Consider the following 21,724-nt stretch of genomic DNA (forward strand, 5'->3'; position numbering starts at 1 on the left):
GAGTGTGGGAGCAGTGAGCTGTCAGGGATTTAGCGACACTTTGGTCCCGCTGCCTTTTGGGGCTGTTGAGAGTTACCAGGGAGATGTTTCCAGGTGAGATGTTCCTCAGAGCCGTCTCCAGGTGGATTCTTCCCCACGGGCAGCTCCTCACCCCTCCTTCCACATTGGCCATGACTGGCTCCAAACTTTTGCTGTGTGGGGACTCCAAAGCTCCCCTGCAGCGGGCTGGGGTGCTGCCTGAGCCGGTGCTCCACATTTCCACCCTGGCCTCAGTGTCTTGTCCTTGCAGGGGGATCCATAGAAGAGGGCAGGTGGGGCAGGGCAGGAAGGGGCTGTGGAGAGGGCCGTGTCTGGGCGTGCAGAATCCATGGGAGGATCTTGCATTCCCCACTCCTGCAATTCCCTCGAAAGGCTGTTGAAACCCCCCCAGTGTTTTTTTCCTGAGGTAACCAGGGACTCAGCTGGGTTCTCCACGGAATCTGCTGAGGAAGAGGATGTAGCCATCCTCTGAAAGCGCACAGCTCCGTGCAAGTCCCGAGTTCCCAGGGCTTGGCCCAGCTCCCTTTTCCTGTCACCTTTCACGTGTGGACTGCGTGTGGGTGCACAGACTGAAGAGGGCTCTTTGGGGGAGGAGTGTCCCCTAAAGCACCAGGGACTCGTTCTGTGGTGGTTTTGACTGGCCTTGGAATGGCTGAGAGCTCAGATCCGCAGCTCCTACTGCCTTAAAACCCCTCGGCTTCAGCGGGATTTGAGTGTATCCCAAACTCTTGGCCCACACCTGAGCAGCTCCCAGCTGTGGCCGCCTGCAAAGGCTGGATTTTGTGTTCAGCCCCCAAATCTTTCAGGTCTTTCTGCTTTTTGTGGTGTTTGTCTTTCCAGTTGAGTAGGGAGGGAGCCCAGGTGAGTAGGGGAACGCCTGCTCAGGGTAGAGGCAGGAGGTACCTAGCACATGGCAGGCTTTATAGCAAGTTTTGGGTTGTTGGGGTTTTATTTTTGTTTTCTGTTTCTGTAAATAATAATGTATAAATGATGACAAGACAGTGTGGAAATTCTAAAAAAAAAAAAAAAAGGAAAAAAAAAAAAAAAAAAAAAGGTCTTTTGTTGTTGTTTTTATATTACCTCATCCAGCAAGTTTGTTTTACAATGACTCAATGATGCTTTATTTATATTGTTTGTACTGTAATTAAACCGATTGACAAACATTTCACTTTGCTTGTTGTTTCCTATGATTTGGGTTTGATTAAGTATGCCAGTTTGTATTATGTTCCCCTTTCCTCTCTCTCTCTCTCTCTCTCCCCATGTCGAGATTTTTTTGTGTCAGCTGTACAGTATTCTGAATAATTAAAAATAAAAATCAGAAATTAAAAAAAAATAAATAAAAAGGAACAAAAAAGCTGTAAAGTACTGCAGAGAGAGGCTGCTATATTGTATAGGTCTCTTTCTAAATAAAGACAAGAAAACTTGTTGGTCGCAGCTTGTTCTTCACTTGAGTCTTGCTGCTTTCCTTGAGCCCCACCCTCTTCCTTCTCCTGTGGCTGCTCAGATCCTGTCACTCCTTGCCAGCAATAAAGATGAAGGATTGTCCAGGACCTGGCGTGTCAGAAAAGCCAGTAATGGTGCAAATTGATAAATTAAAAAGCAATAAGTCAGCTGGGCCCTAATGGGTGCGTATCTAAGAGTTCTGGAAGCGCCTGTGGAGTGACAGATCTCCTGGCCAAAAATACGGGAGCTTTCATTAAAAACAGTTCTTCTCCCCGAGGAAGGGAGCAGTAAGTGTTGCACCTTGGCTTTAAGACTCTCTGGAGGTGATCCAGGGAATTAGGCTGGTAACGGTTACATCTGTATCTGCTAAATTGGCCCAAATGATCATTTAAAGTAAGAATAATAAAACATCTTTAAGGTCAGGATGTGGCATGGCCTAATCACTTCTTTGGAGGGAAGGAAATCGTGGCTCTCCATCGGGCTCCTCTGAACGAGGCAGCCCAAGGCCCTGAACAATGGGCAGCTGATGGACATTTATTGAATGTTTTGGAGGTCTTGTCCCGAGCCCAGCCCGAGGAGAAATTGGGAGAATTTGTCTTGTCCCGAGCCCAGCCCGAGGAGAAATTGGGAGAATTTGTCTTGTCCCGAGCCCAGCCCGAGGAGAAATTGGGAGAATTTGTCTTGTCCCGAGCCCAGCCCGAGGAGAAATTGGAGGCTCGAGGAGAAGACAAACAGAAGGGGATAAAGAGGGAAGTGGGAGGTGATAGGTTTTCACCAGGGCAGGCTGGGAGTTCACTGGAAGGGTCCCTGCAGGAAGAAATTACATCGTGTTGGGAGAGCTGTGGGGTCCTTGAAGAACAGCAGGTAAAACTCCATAAATGTGCATTGAAAGGGGGGGAAATGATGATTGAAAGATGATTTAAATAACACATGGAGAATGAAATGAGAGATCAAAGACCTATGAGGACACCGTGGAGACACCAATGCTGTGGTTTGGCCGTCTGTGCTTGTACCAGCTCACGCACCGCTGAGAAATTAGAGGTGCTCAGAGATGAGGACAGGTGGGAAAAGTGGGGGATTTTCCTCGAAAAAAAAAGGAGGAGCAGCAGACTGGGGTTGTCTCTTTTCCTGACCTTGCACCTGACACAGTCCTGATCACCTCAAAGCCACCAAGAGGGACAAGATGCCCCACAGGGCATCAGTGCAGGTCTTGCTCCAGAGGAAACCTGGCCAAGGTTGGAAAGGTGGAATTGTATCCTCGTTGTCTCAGTGGGGCTGCCACAGGGGGAAATTTGAGATTTGGGATTTAATCTTCTTGGCCTAGATCCCTTCATTCCTCGGCTTATTGCCCATCCAATCTCCCACTCATGGGGATTTGGGGGAACTTTCCTGCTTCTTTTCCTCCTCTTCATTTCCAAGTGCTCCAGGGAGGCTCCAGCAGCGCTGTGGGGGATGAAAAAAACCACAGGACTGCTTGTGGATGTTATTTTTTCCCCCTTTTTGGGGGGGTCACGTGGCTGGTTTGTCAGGCAGCAGCTTTGTTCCTGCAAGGTTTCCCCACCCTGTTCAACCCCGCCAGCACCGAGGCAGGAGGTGGGTGCTCTGTGCTTTCCCCTTCTGGATTTGAAATGTGAACTTCCAGCCTGGGAGAACTCGGCTTGGATTCCCCTGGGTGTAAATCTGGAGTAGTGCTCCTTTTTTTAGGAACCGTCTGTCCCTCCCCTCCTTTGCTCTCCTGAAGGGATGTGGGGTTTGATTTTGTGATGGGCACGGCTGGCTCCTCTCTCTCCCTGACAACCCTGCTAAGATCTGGCTTCTCCTGGAAGATCCTGGTGCTCAGGGATGGTGGAGCAGATTTAAGGATGTCTTTCATGCCCACGTTCCTCACCTTACCCCAAGCCCACCCCTGTGTACCCCTGGAACGCTCCCAGCTGGTGGCATTCACTGATGCCTTGGGGAAAAAAGAAAATATCCTACGGCAAAGCAACGGGGGTCAGGAGGAGGTTTTGAAGGAAAACTCTTGATTCCCATAATGGGAGTGGGGGAAACATCCCCTTTTCTTCTTATTATTCTTTTTTTTTTCTTCTTTTTAAGAGAAAAAGTAGTTCCTAAAAAGCCCAAAGCGTTGCTCTGCCATAAGGGCCTTGCTGTGCATTTCCACCCTGGCCTCCAAAGGATTCGTTCTGATGGATGCTGGGAGCACTGGCTCAAGGAAGCTTCTCCAGAGCCCCCAAGGTTCTCACTCCATAGGTGCCACCTGCTTTTAGCCCTCATCCAGGACATTCCCTGGGCAATTCTGCTCATTTTAATCTAGTTTTTCTTAATACAAATCCAAACTGGTGTGAAAGGAGTGATGGGAAGCTCAGCGGTGCTGGGGCTGACTCTTCCTGATCAACAGCTTTGTTTTCCAGAAGAGACCCAGATCCAACTGGTTTTTCAACAGAAGAAAATGTTTAGTGCTTCGTAGGGGCCAGGCAGGAGTAACCTTCGAGAGGCAGGTCTTCATTTCTGCACCTACGGCAGAAAAACGGAGCTGGAGGTGTCTGAAACCTGCTTTCGTGGGAGGTTTTGCTGTGGATTTCCCCAGCCTGGAACTTGAAAACTCGGGGACTTCCGAGACACCTGTTCTCAGTGAGCTCAGCGACCGTCAGCGGATTTCTCTCCCCTCAGTTTGGGCGATCCCCAGGATCCCCGGGAAGCTCTGAGCTCCCACACCAAGGCCATCGGATGGTTGGGGTTTGGAAGGGACGCGGGACCTCTTGTCCCCAGCTCCTGCACGGGCAGGGACACCTGGCCCTGGGACTCGGTGTTCCGGTGGCTGGGAGAAGCGCACACCGAGCTCTCCTGAGCCCAGCCTTTGAGCTCATCCCTGGGCCCTTGTCCCTGCTCCCGGGAGCGATCTCAGCCAGCTGACGCTCGCAGGACTTGCTCTTTTCCCGTGATGAGACCTCGCAATTCCCGCCTGGACGACGCCCAAAAGGTGCCTTTAAAGAACCATTTCTGTTGGGAAAGACCTTTCAGGTCCTCGAATCCAACCCCAAAGGGAGAGCACAGCCCGCGGGAGCCACCAGGAGGGAAACCCACTCCAAGTGCAGTGGGAAAAGCAGGACCCAGGCAGGCGGAGCATCCCACCAGGCACTCATTGATCTCTCCTAATGCCCAGTAAAGCCCTTAATTGCCCAATAAATGCGCTCGCAGTAACCATTTGACGCCCAGCGCCGGCAATTAGCACTTCTTTATTTGAGTTCTGCCCGCACCGATCTCCCGGCTCCCAGATCTGGTTTTTTTTGGGAGAGGAGGAGACTCCCCGGGTTCCTCAGAGGGAGGATGAGGAGCGCTGCAGTGCTGCGAGAGGAGAGCTCAGGGATTGACCTTCCAGCAAAGCACAGAACCCCTGGAGTTTGCTCCGGTCTTTCAGGAGTTGCTGCTTGTCGCTCGTTTAAAGAGGATCTCCCGATCACTTTTCGCAGTGAAAAATGGTCATTTATCGCCCTTCATTGTAGGAGCGAACGACTCGCGTCATTCGGGAGGATTAGCGGGGATCCGAGGCCAGGAACGCCAGAGGCGGAGGAAGGAGGAGTGGGAGAGAAAAGGGGCTCCCGAATTCCAAAGCGCCCCATCCTGCGATGCTGCCGGCAGGGCATGGACACCGGCTGGGCACTGCCGCCCTGCTTCGGGCCACACCGGGGGCTTGGCTCTCCCTGCAGGGAAACAAAACCACCAAACCACCAGGTTCTGGTGTCCCTCAGCATCCCGGGAGGCTCCCCGGCTGCTGCCTGGAAAGAGCTGGCAGCCAGAGGGAGGGGGCAGAGCTGCCAATTGCCGCGGGGAAAAGCGGGGAGCCGCCGGTCCCAGCCAAAAAAAATGGACTGCGCCCTCCGGGCCCTGCCTTTACTCTTTTCTTCGGAGGCACCCTGCAGTTTTGGGGCTGTCGGGCATCCCCCCGGAGGGATGAACCTCTCCGACTGCTGCTGGGCAAAGCGATGTCGGCACCACCTTCCTCCCCTCCTCCTCCTCCTCCTCTTCCCAGCAGAGACGCAGCATCCCCGTCTCTCGCTCTGCAGATCCAACTGGTAATGGCCGGGCTGATTGACTGCAGATTTCCCCGTAACTGAGCTTAATTAGCAAGCTAATCAGGTCTGGAGATGGTTCCAATTTATTTATTGGCTGGTGGCTGTCACTAATCGGCCCGGCCAGTTAATACTGGCAGCGCCGAGGTTTTGTGCCAGGTGAAGGGATAATTCGGGATCTCATCCTCTCCAGGATGTTCCCTGGCGCCGGCATCCGGAGCTGGGATGCAGAATCCCATCCTTCCCTCCCTGCCAGGTGAGCTCCGTGCCCGGCTCCGACCAGCTCCGGCTCACCGGGGGAAGGATTTTTGCAGACAGGGAGAGAAAAGGAGCGAGCTCTTTGCGCTCGGGCAGCGCGGCAGAGCTCAGACACCCAAAATAGTCCTTGGAGCAGGGACGAGGCATCCAAAGGCAGCGTCGTCCGTGGGTCGCCTCTTCTGAAGGTGACCCAGAGCAAGGCTCTTACAACTTGTGCTTCTGAGTTCCCTCCAGCAGCGCGGAAGGGATTTAAAAGAGAAATTTTTTTTTTATTTTGTTAAAAAAAAAAAAAAAAGTGAATTTTTCTGGACTTTCCTTTTCCCCTGGAATCACTGGGAAAGCTGCATTAGTGTTCCCTGGGTGCTGGGGCATCTCTGAGCTCATGTTCTTTGAGCGAAGGAGAAAGGGGAGCACTGGTGCAGTGGCAGAGAGGATCTCCCTCCCAAGCGTTGGGGAGCCAGGGAAGCAGGATTAGAAGCATGGGGGGGGTTGGTGGGAAATCCCATCCTTGGAATCTTTTGGCCCTCCAGATGTCCCACCAGCCTGTGGATGTGGCACAAAGATGCGGGCTGACAGCAAGAAAAGGAGGGAAGGGAATGGGATTCCCACACCTTCGTTCCCTGCTGTAGAGAAGAAGCAAAGGGAAGAGAGACAGGATGGACAGGGAGAAAAACAGTTGGGAAAAGGCACTTGCAATGGCAAGAACCCAAACCTCAATTCCCTGAAAGCACCCAGTCTCCAGCTGAAGAACTTGGAGAGGGTGGAGAGACCCCCCCATACCTCATTCGCTGGCTCTGATCTGTAACAGATCCATATTTTGAGAAAAAATAAATTAAGGAGAAAAGGCCTTGCTCCTCATCTGAGCCTGCCCGGCTCCAGCTGCTGGATCCATTCCCGATCTGCTGCCCTCCTGTTGATTCAGGGGCTCTTCAGTGCCGGGATTTTCTCCTGCAAAGACACTTCGGGGCAATAATCGAGTCATTTCCCCTCCCTCTGACCACCTCTGGAGCTGGCACCCTGGGGACAAGGGGTGACAACGCCAGCCTGGGACTCCCCCATTCTTTGCTACCCCTGGGATGATGCCAAGCTGATAAAACACCTCATCCCTGGAAGTGTCCCAGGCCAGGCTGGACGGGGCCTGGAGCAACCTGGGACAGTGGAAGGTTGAAACGAGATGAACTTTGAGGTCTCTGCTACCCCAAACCCTCCTGTGATCCCGCGATTCTGCGGGACATCCTGGGGATGGAGCTGATCCATAGCAGGCAGGGAGGTGGGGGATTGGAGCTGGAAGGATCCAGAACCCCCTGGAAGCTCCTGGCAACACAGGGGATGCTCCTGGCAGCAGGGGAGCAGAGGACTGGTGGCTGAAATCTCTTCTGGAGAGGGTTATTAGAAGGAGTAATTGGGATCACCTTACTTTACAAATGTTACTTTGCACAGGCAGGCAGGAAGACAGATCGATCTCAACTATTATTCATTAAGGAAAGTCCTTTATAAATCCCAAATTAACAATTTCTCTCGACGAGAGCCTTGCCATTACCCTCCTTTCGCGGGGACTTATTGCCGCTCTGGAAATGGGGAAATACGAGAATAATTGGGGAGGGGGGAGGAATAGCAGCCGTGGGCTTAGGAGGGCAGCATCTGTTTTAAAAAAAAATACAGATGTGTGTCTGCGGAATGACCACGAGCCTAATCCAGAGGGCAGCGCTTCTGATGGGCCTGGGAGCCCACGGCCCTAAGGAGGCTCAGAAAAGCCCGAGCGGCTTCTCAGCAGCTCAGGGATTGTTGGTGAATGCTCAGGGCTCTGGGCACAGGTTTGCAGGTCGCTGCTGTCACCGTCCCCCCCACGCCAAGAGGGAACAGGGACAGGAAGCTGCTCTCTTCTCTCTGGTTGGACTGGGGGACGCTTTGCGCTGCCCTTTGCCATTGGTGCTGAGCAGAGATGGAATTATTGCTGCCATCTGAGGGTCTGGCTTGGCGTTTGCACTGGGGAGAGAGAATTTCAACCCAAATCCTTTTGGGGTTTTTGGGTGAAAAAGCACTAAGAAATGATTATTGCTATTATTACTTCAAGTGGAGGAGGAAAACCAAACAGTGATTGCTCCTTAACAACCCATAGGTGCCTTCCAAGTTGGGTGCAGGGCATGAAATTCAGGTGGCTTGGTGATTTTTATATTAGAATTGTGGGAGAACTGTGCATTTGCTAAGGTGTCTTACCCCCAGCTGCCACATTTGGGGTGACGGGACATGCCCTGAAGATGATGAGTGCAGAAGGATTTGTTGTGAAGAAATGTTGCTGCTGCCCAAGCTGGCAGGTTTGGTTTGAGTCAAGGCTGCCAGAAAAAAAAAAAAAAAAAAAAAAAAAAAAAAACCGGAAAAACCAATTCCTTCATTTGTATCACCATTCCCATGGCTTGTTTTGGCCGTTCTGGGAATGCCAGCAGGGGAGGCAGATGTTTCCTAAGGGGCTGTTGGGGTCAAATCCACCTTTCCCTACAACTTTTCCAAGCATGGATGCTCCTACAGCAAAACCAGAAATCTTGAACGGGATCAAAACAGGAGAGGAAAACAGCAAAGATTTCTCTTTACACTCAGGCAGTTGCAATTTTTTATCCCTTCAGGTGGTATCAAGACATGCTAACTTTAAAAAAAAAAAAAAAAATTAAATCTCTCCTAATGGCCCTTTCGGGGAGGCAATTTTGGGGGTATTGGCAGCTTTTAGAGAAGATTGGGAGCTCCAGGCACTTGGCACCACACAGCCAGCTCCTCGCTGTTGGTAACACTTCTCCTGGAAAATTATAAATGGGAATCCCCGGGTTGTCTTTTGCTCCGTTAATTAATAGAAGCTGAGCATTAAAAGCGCTCCCCCGGAGCCGGCGATGGGCCCTTCGCCACTCATCCCGGCCCCTCGCCGCCAATTCCCTCATCCTGGCGGCTCAGCGTCAACACCCCGTATTTCTCTGCCCTTGCCAGTCGATCCCCCTGCTCGGAATTATTTTCCCTGGGGACGGATGGAGGGAATGATTTCCCGTTCCCCCGCGGACGCCGGAGCGGAGGAGGCGGCGCGGAGCATCCACATCCCCCGGCGGTGACTCGGCCGCTCCCGGGCCCCTCCGGGCAACAAAACCCCGGAGCTGCCGCTGGCCTGGCCGCTCTTCCCCCGCTCGTGTGGCAGAGCAAAGGGACGAGGGACGCGCTGCCGGTGGCGCTGCGGGCGCGGAGGAGACGCGGGGGATGCTCCGGGAGATGCCCCGGGAGATGCCCCGGGAGATGCCCCGGGAGATGCCCCGGGAGATGCTCCTGGAGATGCCCCTGGAGATGCTCCTGGAGATGCTCCTGGAGATGCTCCGGGAGATGCTCCGGGAGATGCCCCTGGAGATGCTCCTGGAGATGCTCCTGGAGATGCTCCTGGAGATGCTCCTGGAGATGTTCCGGGAGATGCTCCGGGAGATGCCCCGGGAGATGCCCCTGGAGATGTTCCGGGAGATGCTCCGGGAGATGCCCCGGGAGATGCCCCGGGAGATGTTCCGGGAGATGCCCCTGGAGATGCCCCGGGAGATGCCCCTGGAGATGCCCCTGGAGATGCTCCGGGAGATGCCCCGGGAGATGCCCCTGGAGATGCCCCGGGAGATGCCCCTGGAGATGCCCCTGGAGATGCCCCGGTAGATGCTCCTGGAGATGCTCCTGGAGATGCCCCTGGAGATGCCCCGGTAGATGCTCCTGGAGATGCCCCGGGAAATGCCCCTGGAGATGCTCCGGGCGCTGTCCCCGCGGGGCTCGGGGCTCTCCATGCGGCACCCACGGGAGGAGGCTGTGAATTCCCAGGGTTTTCCCCCACGTTGGGTTGTCTGGAAAAGGCGGAACGCGGCCCGAAGGTGCCCCACCAACCTCCTTTACCGGAGGGTTTTGCTCGCAGCTAAAATCTGTAGAGATTCTGCGGGCATTCAGTAAAATCGTTTTGCTTTTAGCTCAAATCCTCCCTTTTCCCGCATGGTTTTAGGGATTTGGCCCAGTCTCCTGCCAGTCGGGGCGCCGAGGAAACGCCACCTTTTAATTCGGAGCCGAGGTTCTGGGAGAAGAGATGAGGCAGAGGCTTAAAATCCACGTGGCTCCATTAAAAAAAAAAAAAAAAAAAAAAAAAGCAACAAACCAAGAAAACAAAAACTAGTCTCCATTCATCCCTCCGTCCATCCATCCATCCTTCCCTCCTCCTTCCCTCAGGCCTGCTCGGAGAGGTGGCCTTTGGCTTCTCCCTGTTCCCAGGCTGAGCCCTGCGGAAAGTTGGGCGAATAAGTTGGCGGAGCCGGAGGGAGGGCGGCACAGATCGATTGGCGAGTTTAATAGGATCAGGTCAGTGTAATCCTGTTTTAGCCATTGTAATTCAGGCAGCCAAGGAGACCTCAAACTATAGGGGAAGGGGCTTTTAAAACCTCAGCGGTCCCGCCACAAAGCCAGAGGCTGGGGCCGGGACAAAAGCGGCAGAGAGGATGAAGTGGCTTGAAATAAATAGATTAAGGCTCTCTATGGTCCGGGCGTAGCGGGAGGGAGAAAAGAGCAAGCAAGGGGCGGGCGAGCATCCCGCGGCGGCGGAGGGGACGGCAGGGCCCTGGCACCCACGGGGGACCCGGGGGACACGGCCGTGGGCGGCCGCGGGGGTCGCTGCCCCCTCCCCGCCGCCCGCGCTCCCCAAGGGCTGGGCCAGGCAATCCGTTTGTACGGCGCAATTTATAATTCATACAGGTTGTCTCGGTGCATATGGTGTCGCTTTCGTGCGTCAGGGTGCCGGGTGCTTTATGGCGGTGGCGGCGGGGGATCCCTGCGGACACCCGAGGGGCGAGGGGCTCCTCCGAGGGGTAACTCCCACGCGTGGGGAGGGTGCCCGGGCCCTCGGGAGAGTATTCCCAAGGGAAGCCCGCGGCTCAGCCCCGCTCCGGGGGATGCTCCACGGCCGGGATGTCCCCAGCGGCCCCGGCCGGGCCCAGCAGCGTCCTTGTGGCATCCCGGGGACCAGCAGGGGCAGGTGACAGGCGGCAAAAGCCGCAGCTCGGCCGGTCCCGGCTGAAACGATCAAAGCCATTAAAGGCAGGCAAGGAGGAGCCGAGCGGAGTTTGCGGGGTCTCTGCGGGGACTTTGCCGGGTCACTGCGGCGGGAGGGGGGCCCGGGGGGGATTTAAAGGCGCTGATGTCTTAGTTAAGAGCCGGCCAGCGCCATCCCGGCCCCGCCGCCCAGGGGTCGCCTCCTCCGGCCGCCGCATCCCGGTGCCGCCGAGCCTTAAAAAAAAAAATCCCCGTTTCGGGCTAAATCTAAACCGAGGCTCGGCCGGGGGCTCGGAGGAGAGCGGCGGGCGGCTCTCCATCCCCTCCGACTTCGGCTCTGCCGCCGCGCTCCCCGAGCACCGCAATTATTTGATCTGCAGATGTAAGAGGAATTTATTGTAACAACAAATATAGTGATGTCAAAACCCAACCTTGGATTAAAGCCGGCAGCCAAAGGGGAAGTGTATTAATTTCGAACGGCATCAGAGGCCAGTGCCTATTAGGACGAGCTATTCTTCAGACCCCCCCATCAGAATTAATCATTGGGAGTTAATTTGAAGCTCAGACAAGTTGCTGTTAATTTAGTGCAGGGAGGACGGGATGGAATAAAAAGCTGAGGTGCTGGCCGGGCCTCCTGGGTCTCATTAATCAGCGAGCTGAGACGGCCTGGCTTGATTACAATTTGCAAAAAAATTCATTAGAGCCCGGGCGATTGACAATTTTTCTCTCTGCCTGTGATCTGACTCATTAGGCAGCCAAATGAAAGCCATGATGATGGTGATGATGACAGCTATCAACCCCCTCGCTTGTTTATCTCCTTCTCCTCCGGCCCGGGGCTTCCCCCTCCAGCCGCGCTCCCGGGATAAGGGGGGCGGCCGAGGAGATCGCTGCCCACCGCCCGGGGAGCGCTGCCCGGGGGGGGGACGAGCAGCTGCTCCTCCCCAGAACACCGAAATCCAGCCCCGGCGGGGTTTGTGCGGCCCGATCGGGGCCGGGCAGCGTCCCCCCCGCGCTCCAAATGAACCGAAGCGGCTCCAGAGATGGCTTTGCTCCGGGGGCGGCGCGGCTGCCTTCGGCCCACGCGTGTCCGGCGCGCACGGACGGAGCCAAAAACTGTTATTATTTTTATATCAGCCTTAGTAGGAGCGTTCCGGGAGAGGGGGGTTTTAAAGCAGAAAAGGCTGGAATTGCGCGTGTTTTCCCGCTGCTCCCCGCGTGTCCGCGGCCGCCCGTGGGGCGATGCCGGCCGGGGTTGTGCCTTTTTGGGGAGCGCCCGGTGGGGACGGGGACCCTCCCCGCAGCACCCCCCAACCCCCGCCCCAAACAAAATGATAAGAACAGCGTTCGTTATTATAGTTATAATAAATAAACGGCGAAGCGCGAGCGATGTGGCGCGACGTGAAGCCTTGTCCCGGGACCGAACGACCTCCCCCGGGTTAATGATTTAATTTTAATAAACCTCTCCTCGCCCTTCCCCCCGGCTTTCCGTTTTCCTCGGGAAAATTTCATTTCTAAGTCCATAATCGCCGCCGCCGATGTCGCGTTGGCACCGGCACGGATGGAGCCGGGATGCAGATAATGGGGAAGGGGAAAAAAAAAACAAAACAAAAACGGGGGTGAAAGGATGCGGGAAGGGAAAGGGGGGACTCGGGACCCTTCGGCCCCGACCCCTCCCATCCCCGATCCGGCCCCGGCTCACGAAAACGGGCTCGGGGCTGGGGGGCAGCGGCTGCACCCCCAAACTCGGGGGTCGGGACCCTGCGGCTGCCGCGGGAGGGTGCGGGGGTGCTCCTGCCCCCCACCCCCGCCGTCAGCCCCCTTCAGTCACAGCTAAACAGCTTTTCTTTTTTTTTTTTTTTTTCCCCAGCTTTCTCATCTCTGGGGAAGAAAAAAAAAAAAAAAAAAAAAAAAAAAAAAAAAAAAAAGGAAATAAATAAAACGTTAAAAAATTAAAAAAAAAAAAAAAAAAAAAAAGAGAGAGAAAGTTTCCACCCGGGTCCCCCCTCCCCGCAATAAATGTGGCTTCGCGACAGGATAAAAAAAACAACCAAAACCCACCAAACCCAAAAGTACAGGCGAGAGTAGCATCGCTCCGCTCCGGCAGAGCAGGAGGGGAAAAGAAAATCAGCTCAATGCTAAATCCTGGACAGAACAGCCGGGGGCTGCAGGGCTTGCTTGTTTTTTTTTTGGTCCATTTTTTAAAAGTCTTTTTTGTTTCTTTGTCGGTTTTTATTCACAAGACTTAGTTTGCTTTTAAATTTCATAACTTATCAGGAAATAAGCTACATTGAAATAAATTAAACACAACAGTGAAGATCGTGCTGCCTTTTTTTTTGCCTTTTTTTTTTTTCTTTTTTTTTGCCTTTCCCCCCTCCCACCCTCTTTTTCTCTCCTTTAAACATGGCTTGGTAGAACAGACAAACCAAATCGACAGAAAGCCAGGCAAAAAAAAAAAAAAAAAAAAAGGAAAAAAAGAAAAAAAAAAATAAAGATGTAAAAACTCATTCCCCAGCGCCTGCCACTCAGCCATCGGCAATAAAACCAAACAATAAAAAAAAGGCGTGAAATGAAACTCTTGACTTTTCATCCGGCTTTTTGTTTTTTGTTTGTTCGTTCGTTTGTTGTCTGGTCTTTTTTTGTCGTTTTGTTTTTGTTTTTTTTTTTTGCTGTTTGTTTATTTGTTTCCCTTTCGCCCCCGAATAAGCAAGAAAACCCCAAAGCCGGCGAAAGGCGCCGCGGGTCTCTCCGGGGATGCTCCGGTGCGGGGATGCAGCGCCGGCCCCGCTCCGCAGCCCAGCGGCTCCGGGGCGCCCGGCTCGGGCCAGCCTCGCAATAAAGAGCCGTGTGCGCGTGTTCGTGCGGGGCTCCGCGTGTCCCTTCCAGCGTGGGATAGCCCTGCTCCCAAGCCAGTTTCCAAGCCTCTTCCCCTCGCGGTGAGTGGAAAGTGTCGCTTTTGAAAGTTCGCTCGCCGTGGGGATTTGCCAATGCGCTCGCGCGGGGGTTTGTTGTTGTTGTTGTTTTGTTGGGTTTTTTTCGTGTTGTTTTAGATTTTTGAGGTGGGTTGGTTTTGTTGGTGTTGTCGGGTTGATTTTTTTTTTTTTTGTCTGGTTGTTTGGGTTTGGTTGGTTTTGTTGTTTGGTGTCTATTTTTTTTTTTTTTTTCTTCTCTCGGTTTTGTTTTTATTCGGGCGGGTTGCCTCCAAACCCCGGGTTGGAAACTTTTCCCTTTAAAACCTGGTGGCTCTGAGCGTAGGAGGAGGGGGAAGAGATCAGGGTCGGGCTTGCTCCAGCTGCTGGTGCTGACTCCTGATCGCGAACCTGCTGACGTGCACCGGGATGGGCACCACGATCTTAGGGTTTCGGGAAGGTTCTCCTGTCTTGGAGTTGGCGTTGCCCGCTTTGACCCGTTTCCATTTGGCCCGCCTGTTCTGGAACCAGATTTTCACCTGCACCTCGCTGAGTTTGAGGGCGTGGGCGATCTGGGACCTCTCGGTCAGGGACAGGTACTTTTTGCAGTGGAACTCCTTCTCCAGCTCCAGCAGCTGCTCGCTGGTGAAGGCTGTTCGCCGCCGCCGGTTTTTGCCCGTGGACGTGGTGTTGGTGGAATTGGGGGGGTTCTGGGGGTTTTCCTCGAGCGCGTTGCCAGAGTCCTCTTCTTTGTGAGCCGCCTGGCCGGGGATGTTGTCGTCCGAGCTATAATCTAGATCGCTGTCCATGGAGAAACTTTCCTCCTTGCCTTTCGCGTCCTCCTCCGCTTTGGGGTCCTCCTTGCCCTGGCCCCGCAGAGCCCCGGCTGGGAAGGAAGCGGAGGCCTCTCGTTAGCATCCCTCACCCTCCGTGCCGCGGCCCCCCCGCCCTGCAGCTCCATCATCATCACCCCAAAACTGATGCCTTGCGAATTGATGGCCATTCTTCCCCCCCTCCTTTTTTTTTTTTTTTTTGTTTTTTTAAATCTTGCCGGCGCATCTTTCGGTCGCCTCGATTTTACCGAGAAGTCCCCGAGCGGCGGCGGGGGCTCAACCCGCCCTTCTCTCGGGCCCGGCGGCTCCCACCCCGTCTCCTCCCGGGGGTCCCCCCGCACCGCCTCCCGACCCCCCCCCGGTGCCCCCCGGCGCTCGCTCACCGAGGGAAGCCTGGACGGCGTCGGCGGCGGGGAAGGGCAGGAGGGCGCCGTCCTTTCCCAGGAAGCCTTTGCCGTCGTCGCCGCCGCCGTCCGGGGGTATCCCCTCGGCTTTCTCGAAGTTCCCCGGAGCCGCGAACTTCCTGGCGGCCTCCTGGTGCTGCGGGGAGGCGGGGAAGGTGCCGGGCAGCGTGGCCACGAGCGTGGAGGTGAGCGCCATGCCCTGCGCCAGGCCGGAGCAGAAGCCGGAGGGCAGGCCGGGCAGCTGGTGGTGGTGCGGGTGCGCGGGGGGCAGCGCGGGCTGCAGCGCGCCCTGCGGCAGCGCGGGCGGCGGCGGCGGCGGCGGCAGCACCACGGGCCGGTACGGCATGAACATGGGGTAGCCGGTGTACACGAAGTGCCCGGGGGCGGGCGGCGGGGGGCTGCCGATCAGCGAGTCGATGCTGAAGGCCGTGCTGCTTCCCAGCGGGCGCTGCATCATCATCAGCGAGGGCTGGAAAGCCGCGCTCATGCCGGAGCGGCGGCGGGAGCCGGCGAGCGAGCGAGCGCCTTCCTCCTCCTCCTCCTCCTCCTCCTCCTCTCGCTGCTGCCGCCGCTGCTCGGTGGCGGCGGCGGCGGCGTCCTGGCTGCCCTCAGCGCGGGGCAGAGCCGGGGCGGAGCGGGGCCGCGGCCCGACAGCTCGGCGGCCGCCCGCACATCGGGCCGCCCCGCCCGCGCCCTGCGCCCCCGCGGAGCCGCCGCCGCCGCTCTGCCCGCCCGCGCCGCCCCGGCCCATTCACATTTTGGCCGCCTGGGAACCCGGCCCGCCCCACGTGGCCGCCGCCGCCGCCGCCCATTGGCCGAGACGGGCTGGGGGCGGGGCTTGGCGGCGAGGCCGCGCCCCCGAGGCCACGCCCCGTTCGCGGCGCCTCGGACGGGGCGGCCCACGCGGGATGGGACACGGGGACGCGGGGACATCCCCGGACACACCCACCGGCTGCCCCCAACCACCGAAACACCCCTTTTCCCCCAAACGTTTCTATTTCATTTATTTTTAATTCACGCTCCGCACCTCTTTTTTTTTTTTTTTTTCCCTCCCTTCTTTCCCCCCCCTTTCTTCCCCCCCCCGCTTCTTCTCCCCCCTTCTTTTTTTTTTTTTTTTTTTTTTTTTTTTTTGAAAAGCCCCCAAATAGGCTCCATGTGGTTCTGGGTAAAGTCAGCCCCTGGCTTGGCTTTGAAATTGCTTCTGCAATTATGTAAAAGAGCCATTCAGCAACACGGCGGAATTAAAAGCGATGGAGGGGCTGCTCCCTTTTCTCCTGCGAGCTTCTCATGTTGGCCGGCTCAAAGCCTTTTCCAACACGATGTCTTTGGCGAGGACAAAACCTGGAAAAAAAAAAAAAAAAAAAAAGTAAAAAAAAAAAATAAGAAAAAAAAAAGAAAAAAAAAGGGGAGAAAGGAAAAAAAAAAAAAGCCCCCAAACTTGTAAATTGAACGTCAAGGGAACTTTACACAATTTCAAAGGCCATAAATAATGATAAAGGGACCAGGCGAAGAGGCAAACCCAGGCAATTAATGGAGGTTCCCAAGCAAAGATCAAGTGGTTTGGAAAATAAATTTAAATGGGAAAAAAAAAAAAAAAAAAAAAAAAAAAAAGAAGAGAAAGGAGGGGAATTGACTGGGGGTGGGATCCCTCCTGCCTTTGGGAAGTTGAAGTCTTCCCGGGACAATGGCGCTGGCTGTGCCCCTGGGCTTGGCTTTGGGGGGGATTCTGCAGACAAACCCCGCCTCAAAGTGGCTTCTGCCCGGGGGAGGGTCCCCCAAAACGCAAGGATGGGCAGGAGATCCCGCTCCCGCCTGTCCCGCCCGCTCGGGAAGCTCTTCATTCCTGCCGCTCCTTCCTAGCTAACTGCTGCCCGTGTTTGCCCGGGGCCGATGGCAGATGTCGCAGGAAGGTGCCACCCCCACGGCGGCGGTGTGGCTGCTGGGTGCCAGCCTGGGGACACCCGTGCTCTGTCCCCCAGCTCCGGCCCCAGAACTCTGCACATCCTCACGGGACCTCCCTTTCAAAGCCCCGAAAGGAGCCCCGTGGGATTCGGCTCCCAGCCCTCGGCCAGGGGCGTTTTCAGCCGCCCCCCAAAAGCCCTATTCCGGCTGATGCCTTCTCCCAAACCTCGCTGTGTGTCCCGGCCGCGGGGCTGGAGCTGCCCGGATATCTGGGTCACTTTATCCCTCGGCCACCATCTGAAAACGTTCTTTTCTGGGCAGAAGCGATTAGAGGGGAGGGGGCAGCTTGCTGTAACTTCTGGGCCTCGGCGCAGGTTTTGCTGCCCAGTCCCGCACCCGGCCGCAGCTTTTGGGGTGCTGAGCGCTACTGCTCACGGATTTGGGGGGTTCGCTTTTCCCCGGAGCCGCAGGGAAGGATTTCTCCGGGTTTTCCCCGGAGGTGCGGCCCGTGGGCCGGGGGGGGATGGCCACGGAGGCAGCGGGGGCCGGGCGGGGGGCGCGCTGTGATGTGTGCGCACAAACACTTCGGGGGCCCATCTCCGACTTCAAGGGACTGGGAAAAGTTTCCTTATCCCGCTCATTTCCATATGTCCTGGCTCCGTCTTGCGGAGGCCACCATATGTGCAGCAGCGCGGCGCTCGGGGTTTTTCCCGGCCCCGCAGAGGGTGGGATTGTTTTCCCCGCGGATGCTCCGCGGCCGCCGCTCCTCTGTCTCCCGTATTTTTCCACTTTTCCCTCTTTTCCCCGTGCTCCAGCAGCCGTCTCCTGCCTCGCTCCCCTTCCACCCAGCACGGACAGAACGGAGCTAAACCCAAATGCGCTTTCCAAGCGTCATGCCCAAACCAAGCGGGGAATCCTGGCGGGGAGCGAAGCTTTCGTTTAAACAGCAAAGTTAGCGAAGAGCGGAGGGGGGGGGGAATTTAAAAATCCCTCCTTTTTTCAGGAAAAGCCCGCTCGATTGCAGGAAGGGCAGGGATAATTAGGCACGGTAATGCGGCGGGGCATGGAAATGTGTACCAACAGCCCGCTCCTGCAGCTGTTTTTATTGTCAGCCCCCTTCAAAATTTGCCCACAAACAAGTGCCTCTGCAGGACGGGAGTATTATTTCGGGCAAGAATGGGCTTTTTGTTCGGCACATAATTAGCCGGGTTTGCTCCCGGAGGGGGAAAAAAAAAAAACAACCCAAAAACAAAACAAAAAAAAAAAACCCCCCTTCGGCGCTCCGTGATTGTGGCAGCAGCAAGCGGAGCGTGATTGTGCCTGGGAAGTGGGACAGGAGCGAGGGGAGCCCCACGGAGGGACCCCCGCACCGCCGGAGCCCTCCCCAGGGGGGCTGAACCGGAGGATATCGTGGCGAATCAAGGCTCCCGAGGGGCAGGCTCGGTGAGGGGGGCACCTTTGCCCCCCGGCTGGGCCGTGGGGAGGGAGCGGCCCCGGTCCCGCGTGGCCCCGGCCCGAGATGTGGCACCCAAAGGCCGCTCCCGTGTCACCCGGAGCGGGGATTGCCGAGGGCCAGGCGGGTTTTATCCCCCGAATCCCGGCCGGGGGAGGAGCAGCGGGAGCGCTGGGGGAGTCTTGGAACCGGGCAGGATTTGTGGGGCCGGAGTGACTCTTTCCTGGAGTCAGAAACCCCCAAACGGAGGCGGGGAGGGCACGCGGCTTTTCGGAGGGCAAGAAGGGAGCCCTGCAGGGCGGCTGGGATGCGCTCCAGCCCTTCCAGGCGGGAATGCCCAGGGCAGAGCATCCCTCGGGCTGGGCCCGGGAGCTGCCGGCCCTTGGGGCGCCTCCGAGGCCGGCTTTGCTGGGGATGGGTGCCCGTCGTCCCGCGGGCCACGGCGGAGGGACAGGGAGCAGCTCTGATTCCCAGCGCCTCATCCATCCCGTGCCTTTACCCACGGCCAAACTCAGCCTTGCAGGGGCTCTCCCGAGCTCATTCCTGCCTTTTGCCGGGGAGATTTTAATTGGGTGGGAAACGTCACCAAAACCACCTCACCCTACAGGGCTTTGAAAGTCTTTTTTTTTTTTTTTTTTTTTTTTTTTTTTTTTTTTTTTTTTTTTTTTTTTTTTTTCCCTCCTAGGAAAGGGAGGCGAACAAGGGAAGAGAGCCCGAGCAGAACCAGCCCCGAAAGGCAGCCAGCTCTGAACGCTGCGGGCATCGGGTGCCAGCCCGAATCAGGGCGGCAGTAGCGGCTCCATCGGAGGGGAAGGGGGAAATAAAATACCGCGCGTGGCTCCGGCTTTATGCAGCATTTTGGGAGCTGGGAGGCAGCGGGCTGGAGCTGGAGGAGGGCAGCATTTGCCCCTCGGCTCACCCTGCCCCACGCGTGCCCGCGGGGAACCCCTTCCCTCCTCCCCGTCCCCTTCACAGGGGAAAAAAAAAAAAAACCCACAAAAAAACAAAGGCAAAGTAAACCGAAAAACAACCCCCAAATCCCTCATTCGCCGCTTAATCCCATTAACTCCTTCGCGTGTTCCCCCGTTTGAACTCCTGCCAGCCCCTCCCGGGGCTTCCCCCCACTTCCACTCCCATGCTGCTTTTTTTTTTTTTTTTTCTTATTACTTTTATTTTCCCTCCTCCCTTATTCCCACTTTTCCCTCCTCCCCCCCCCCCCCCCCCCTTTTCTCCTCCCTTCCCGCCCCCCTCTTATTTTAACAAACTTGCAGGTGCTCGGGATTTTCGGGTAAGGAAAAAAAAGAAACCAACCTAAAAAAGATGTTAAAAGGGTCCAAAAAAAAAAAAAAAAAAAAAAAAAACCCCAAAAAACAACAAACCGAACACGGTGCAGGTAAAAAAAAAACCAAAAAAACAAACAAAAAAAAACAAACCCCAAGAAATTTGACTTCCATAGTCCTGGCTCTAATCCTAAAATTCGTTCGGATAATGGGAAATAGGCTATTTTAAAAATTATTTTAAATGGCTATATATTTACACACGGGAGTCCGAGTATTCTAAGAGCCTTACAGGAGACCTTAACCAAACACATCGCCACGGAGAGTTCGGGTGGTGGCAAACCCCACGCACTCTCTCGCTCCCGGCTTTTCGTGGAATCGAGTGGAGAAATCCGCCGGTAACACACACACAAAAAAAAAATTAAAAAAAAAAAAAAAAAAAAAAAAAGATCCCGAATAAAAGTCTAAAATATTCCCAGGTCAGAGGGGCACCGTCTCATTAAAACCAGCGCGGTCCTGAAACTGCACTGCAGACATTAAAGTGCAGTATTTTTCAATTAGAGCTGACGAATTCAATCAAAATTCCATAGATTAGGATGAAATGAGGCATGGGTCATTTACAGGGGAATTTAATTGCAGAGCCATTAGACAAATAGTATATTTGCCATTCTCACATTATCCATCATTTCAGACATCAATAGAAGGAGCAGCATCTTTACTAATACAGCAGCACTTCCCAATCCCTGCCTGTAAACACTCCCTTTCCCCACAGCTCCTGATTATATCTGATTTCATTTAAAGCCATGGGGGATTATAAATGTTCCTGCAATCAGGTTCATTAGGACTTCAAAAAAAAAAAAAAAAAAATCTCATTTCTGATTCGCATCGCTTTGCGGATCACTCGGCGCAGCCCGCGCTTTAAAAAAAAAAAAAAATTGAAATAAATAAATAAATTAATAATAATAAAAAAATCAAATGCTGTTTCATTACCGGGGCCACTTCGGGGTTTGATTATCACCCTGACGAGCCCGTGCTCAGATGGTGAGACGAAAACTCGGCTTCCCACTGGGATAACCACCCCGCTGCATCCCGGGGAGGGGTTCAATCCTGCTCCAGAGGGTGCTTGGGCAGGCCAAAAAAAAAAAAAAAAAAAAAAAAAAACCAGACGGGACGGCAAAACCTTTTTTTTTTTTTTTTTTTTCTTTTTTCTTGTGGGAGGGTGCGCATCACTCCTTAATTCTCCCCGGCTCCTCGCAATCAGAGAGGTGTGTGCAGCAGGGCGGGGAATTCCCATTATTTGGAAATTGTTTTGCAGCTGGACCATCGGTGCTTTAATACCGCAGGGTGGGAAAACGAGCGGGAGCAGCCCAGGCGCACACACACACACACACCAAAAAAAAAAAAAAAAAAAAAACAAACCTCTAGGAGAGACAAGGTCTCTGACATTTTTTTCCTTAATAGCAGCTTAATATTAAACGCCTTTCATAAAACACGCACATCCAGATCTACTTAAAAAAAAAAAAAAAAAAGGAGAAAAAAAACACAGAAAGCCTTCATTTCCCCCAAATGTATGGCGTGCGCAGCGCTGTGTTAGCTGCCTCAGTAATTTAATTGGAATGAAACGTGAAAAATGTGTCATTTTTTGAAGAATTTATGCATCGCTTCCTGGAAATCTCATTGTCTTAACTAGCAGCCTACTGTGTTCTGTTTAGCAGGCATAATCGCATTTTTATGTGTCTCCGTATTAGAAGTTAATGTGACCTCCCGTCTTTAGCTGCTGGAAAATAATAAAAATAACCGAAAAATAAAATAAAATAAACCAAAATAAAATAAAATAAAAAAGTTAAACCCGAGCCTTTCTTCAGAACATCTGCATCAAAACAAGGCGCCGGCAGGAAGGAAAAAAAATTAATCTATATTACGGATATATATATATATAAATAAAATTTTTTATATATATATATATACACACACCGCCCGCCGAACTTATCAACCCCAGCCCGGAGCATCATCCCACTTGGAGCATCATCATCATCATCATCATCATCATCATCCTCCCACCCGGAGCATCATCATCATCACCATCAGCATCAGCATCACCA

General features: G+C 54.3%; 1 protein-coding gene across 1 annotated transcript; it reads right to left on the bottom strand.

Annotated features, from left to right (window-relative positions):
• Positions 1–13,992: 13,992 nt before the first annotated feature.
• GBX2 (gastrulation brain homeobox 2) lies at positions 13,993–15,482 on the bottom strand. Its single transcript, XM_066323292.1, has 2 exons — positions 14,970–15,482; positions 13,993–14,639 (listed from the first exon to the last, which is right to left on the bottom strand). Exons 1-2 carry the CDS (start codon positions 15,475–15,477, stop codon positions 14,116–14,118), a joined length of 1,032 nt encoding a protein of 343 aa, XP_066179389.1. The 5' UTR covers positions 15,478–15,482; the 3' UTR covers positions 13,993–14,115.
• Positions 15,483–21,724: the final 6,242 nt, after the last annotated feature.

Source organism: Sylvia atricapilla, chromosome 7, assembly GCF_009819655.1.
Source record: "Sylvia atricapilla isolate bSylAtr1 chromosome 7, bSylAtr1.pri, whole genome shotgun sequence".
NCBI classification, from domain to species: domain Eukaryota; kingdom Metazoa; phylum Chordata; class Aves; order Passeriformes; family Sylviidae; genus Sylvia; species Sylvia atricapilla.

Bases quoted from the DNA above. Each gene is read 5' to 3' on its own strand.
- GBX2 (XM_066323292.1), bottom strand. From the start codon at position 15,477: ATGAGCGCGGCTTTCCAGCCCTCGCTGATGATGATGCAGCGCCCGCTG. The intron at 14,640-14,969 runs GTGAGCGAGCGC...CTTCCTTCCCAG, and splicing joins CGCCGTCCAGGCTTCCCTCG to CCGGGGCTCTGCGGGGCCAG.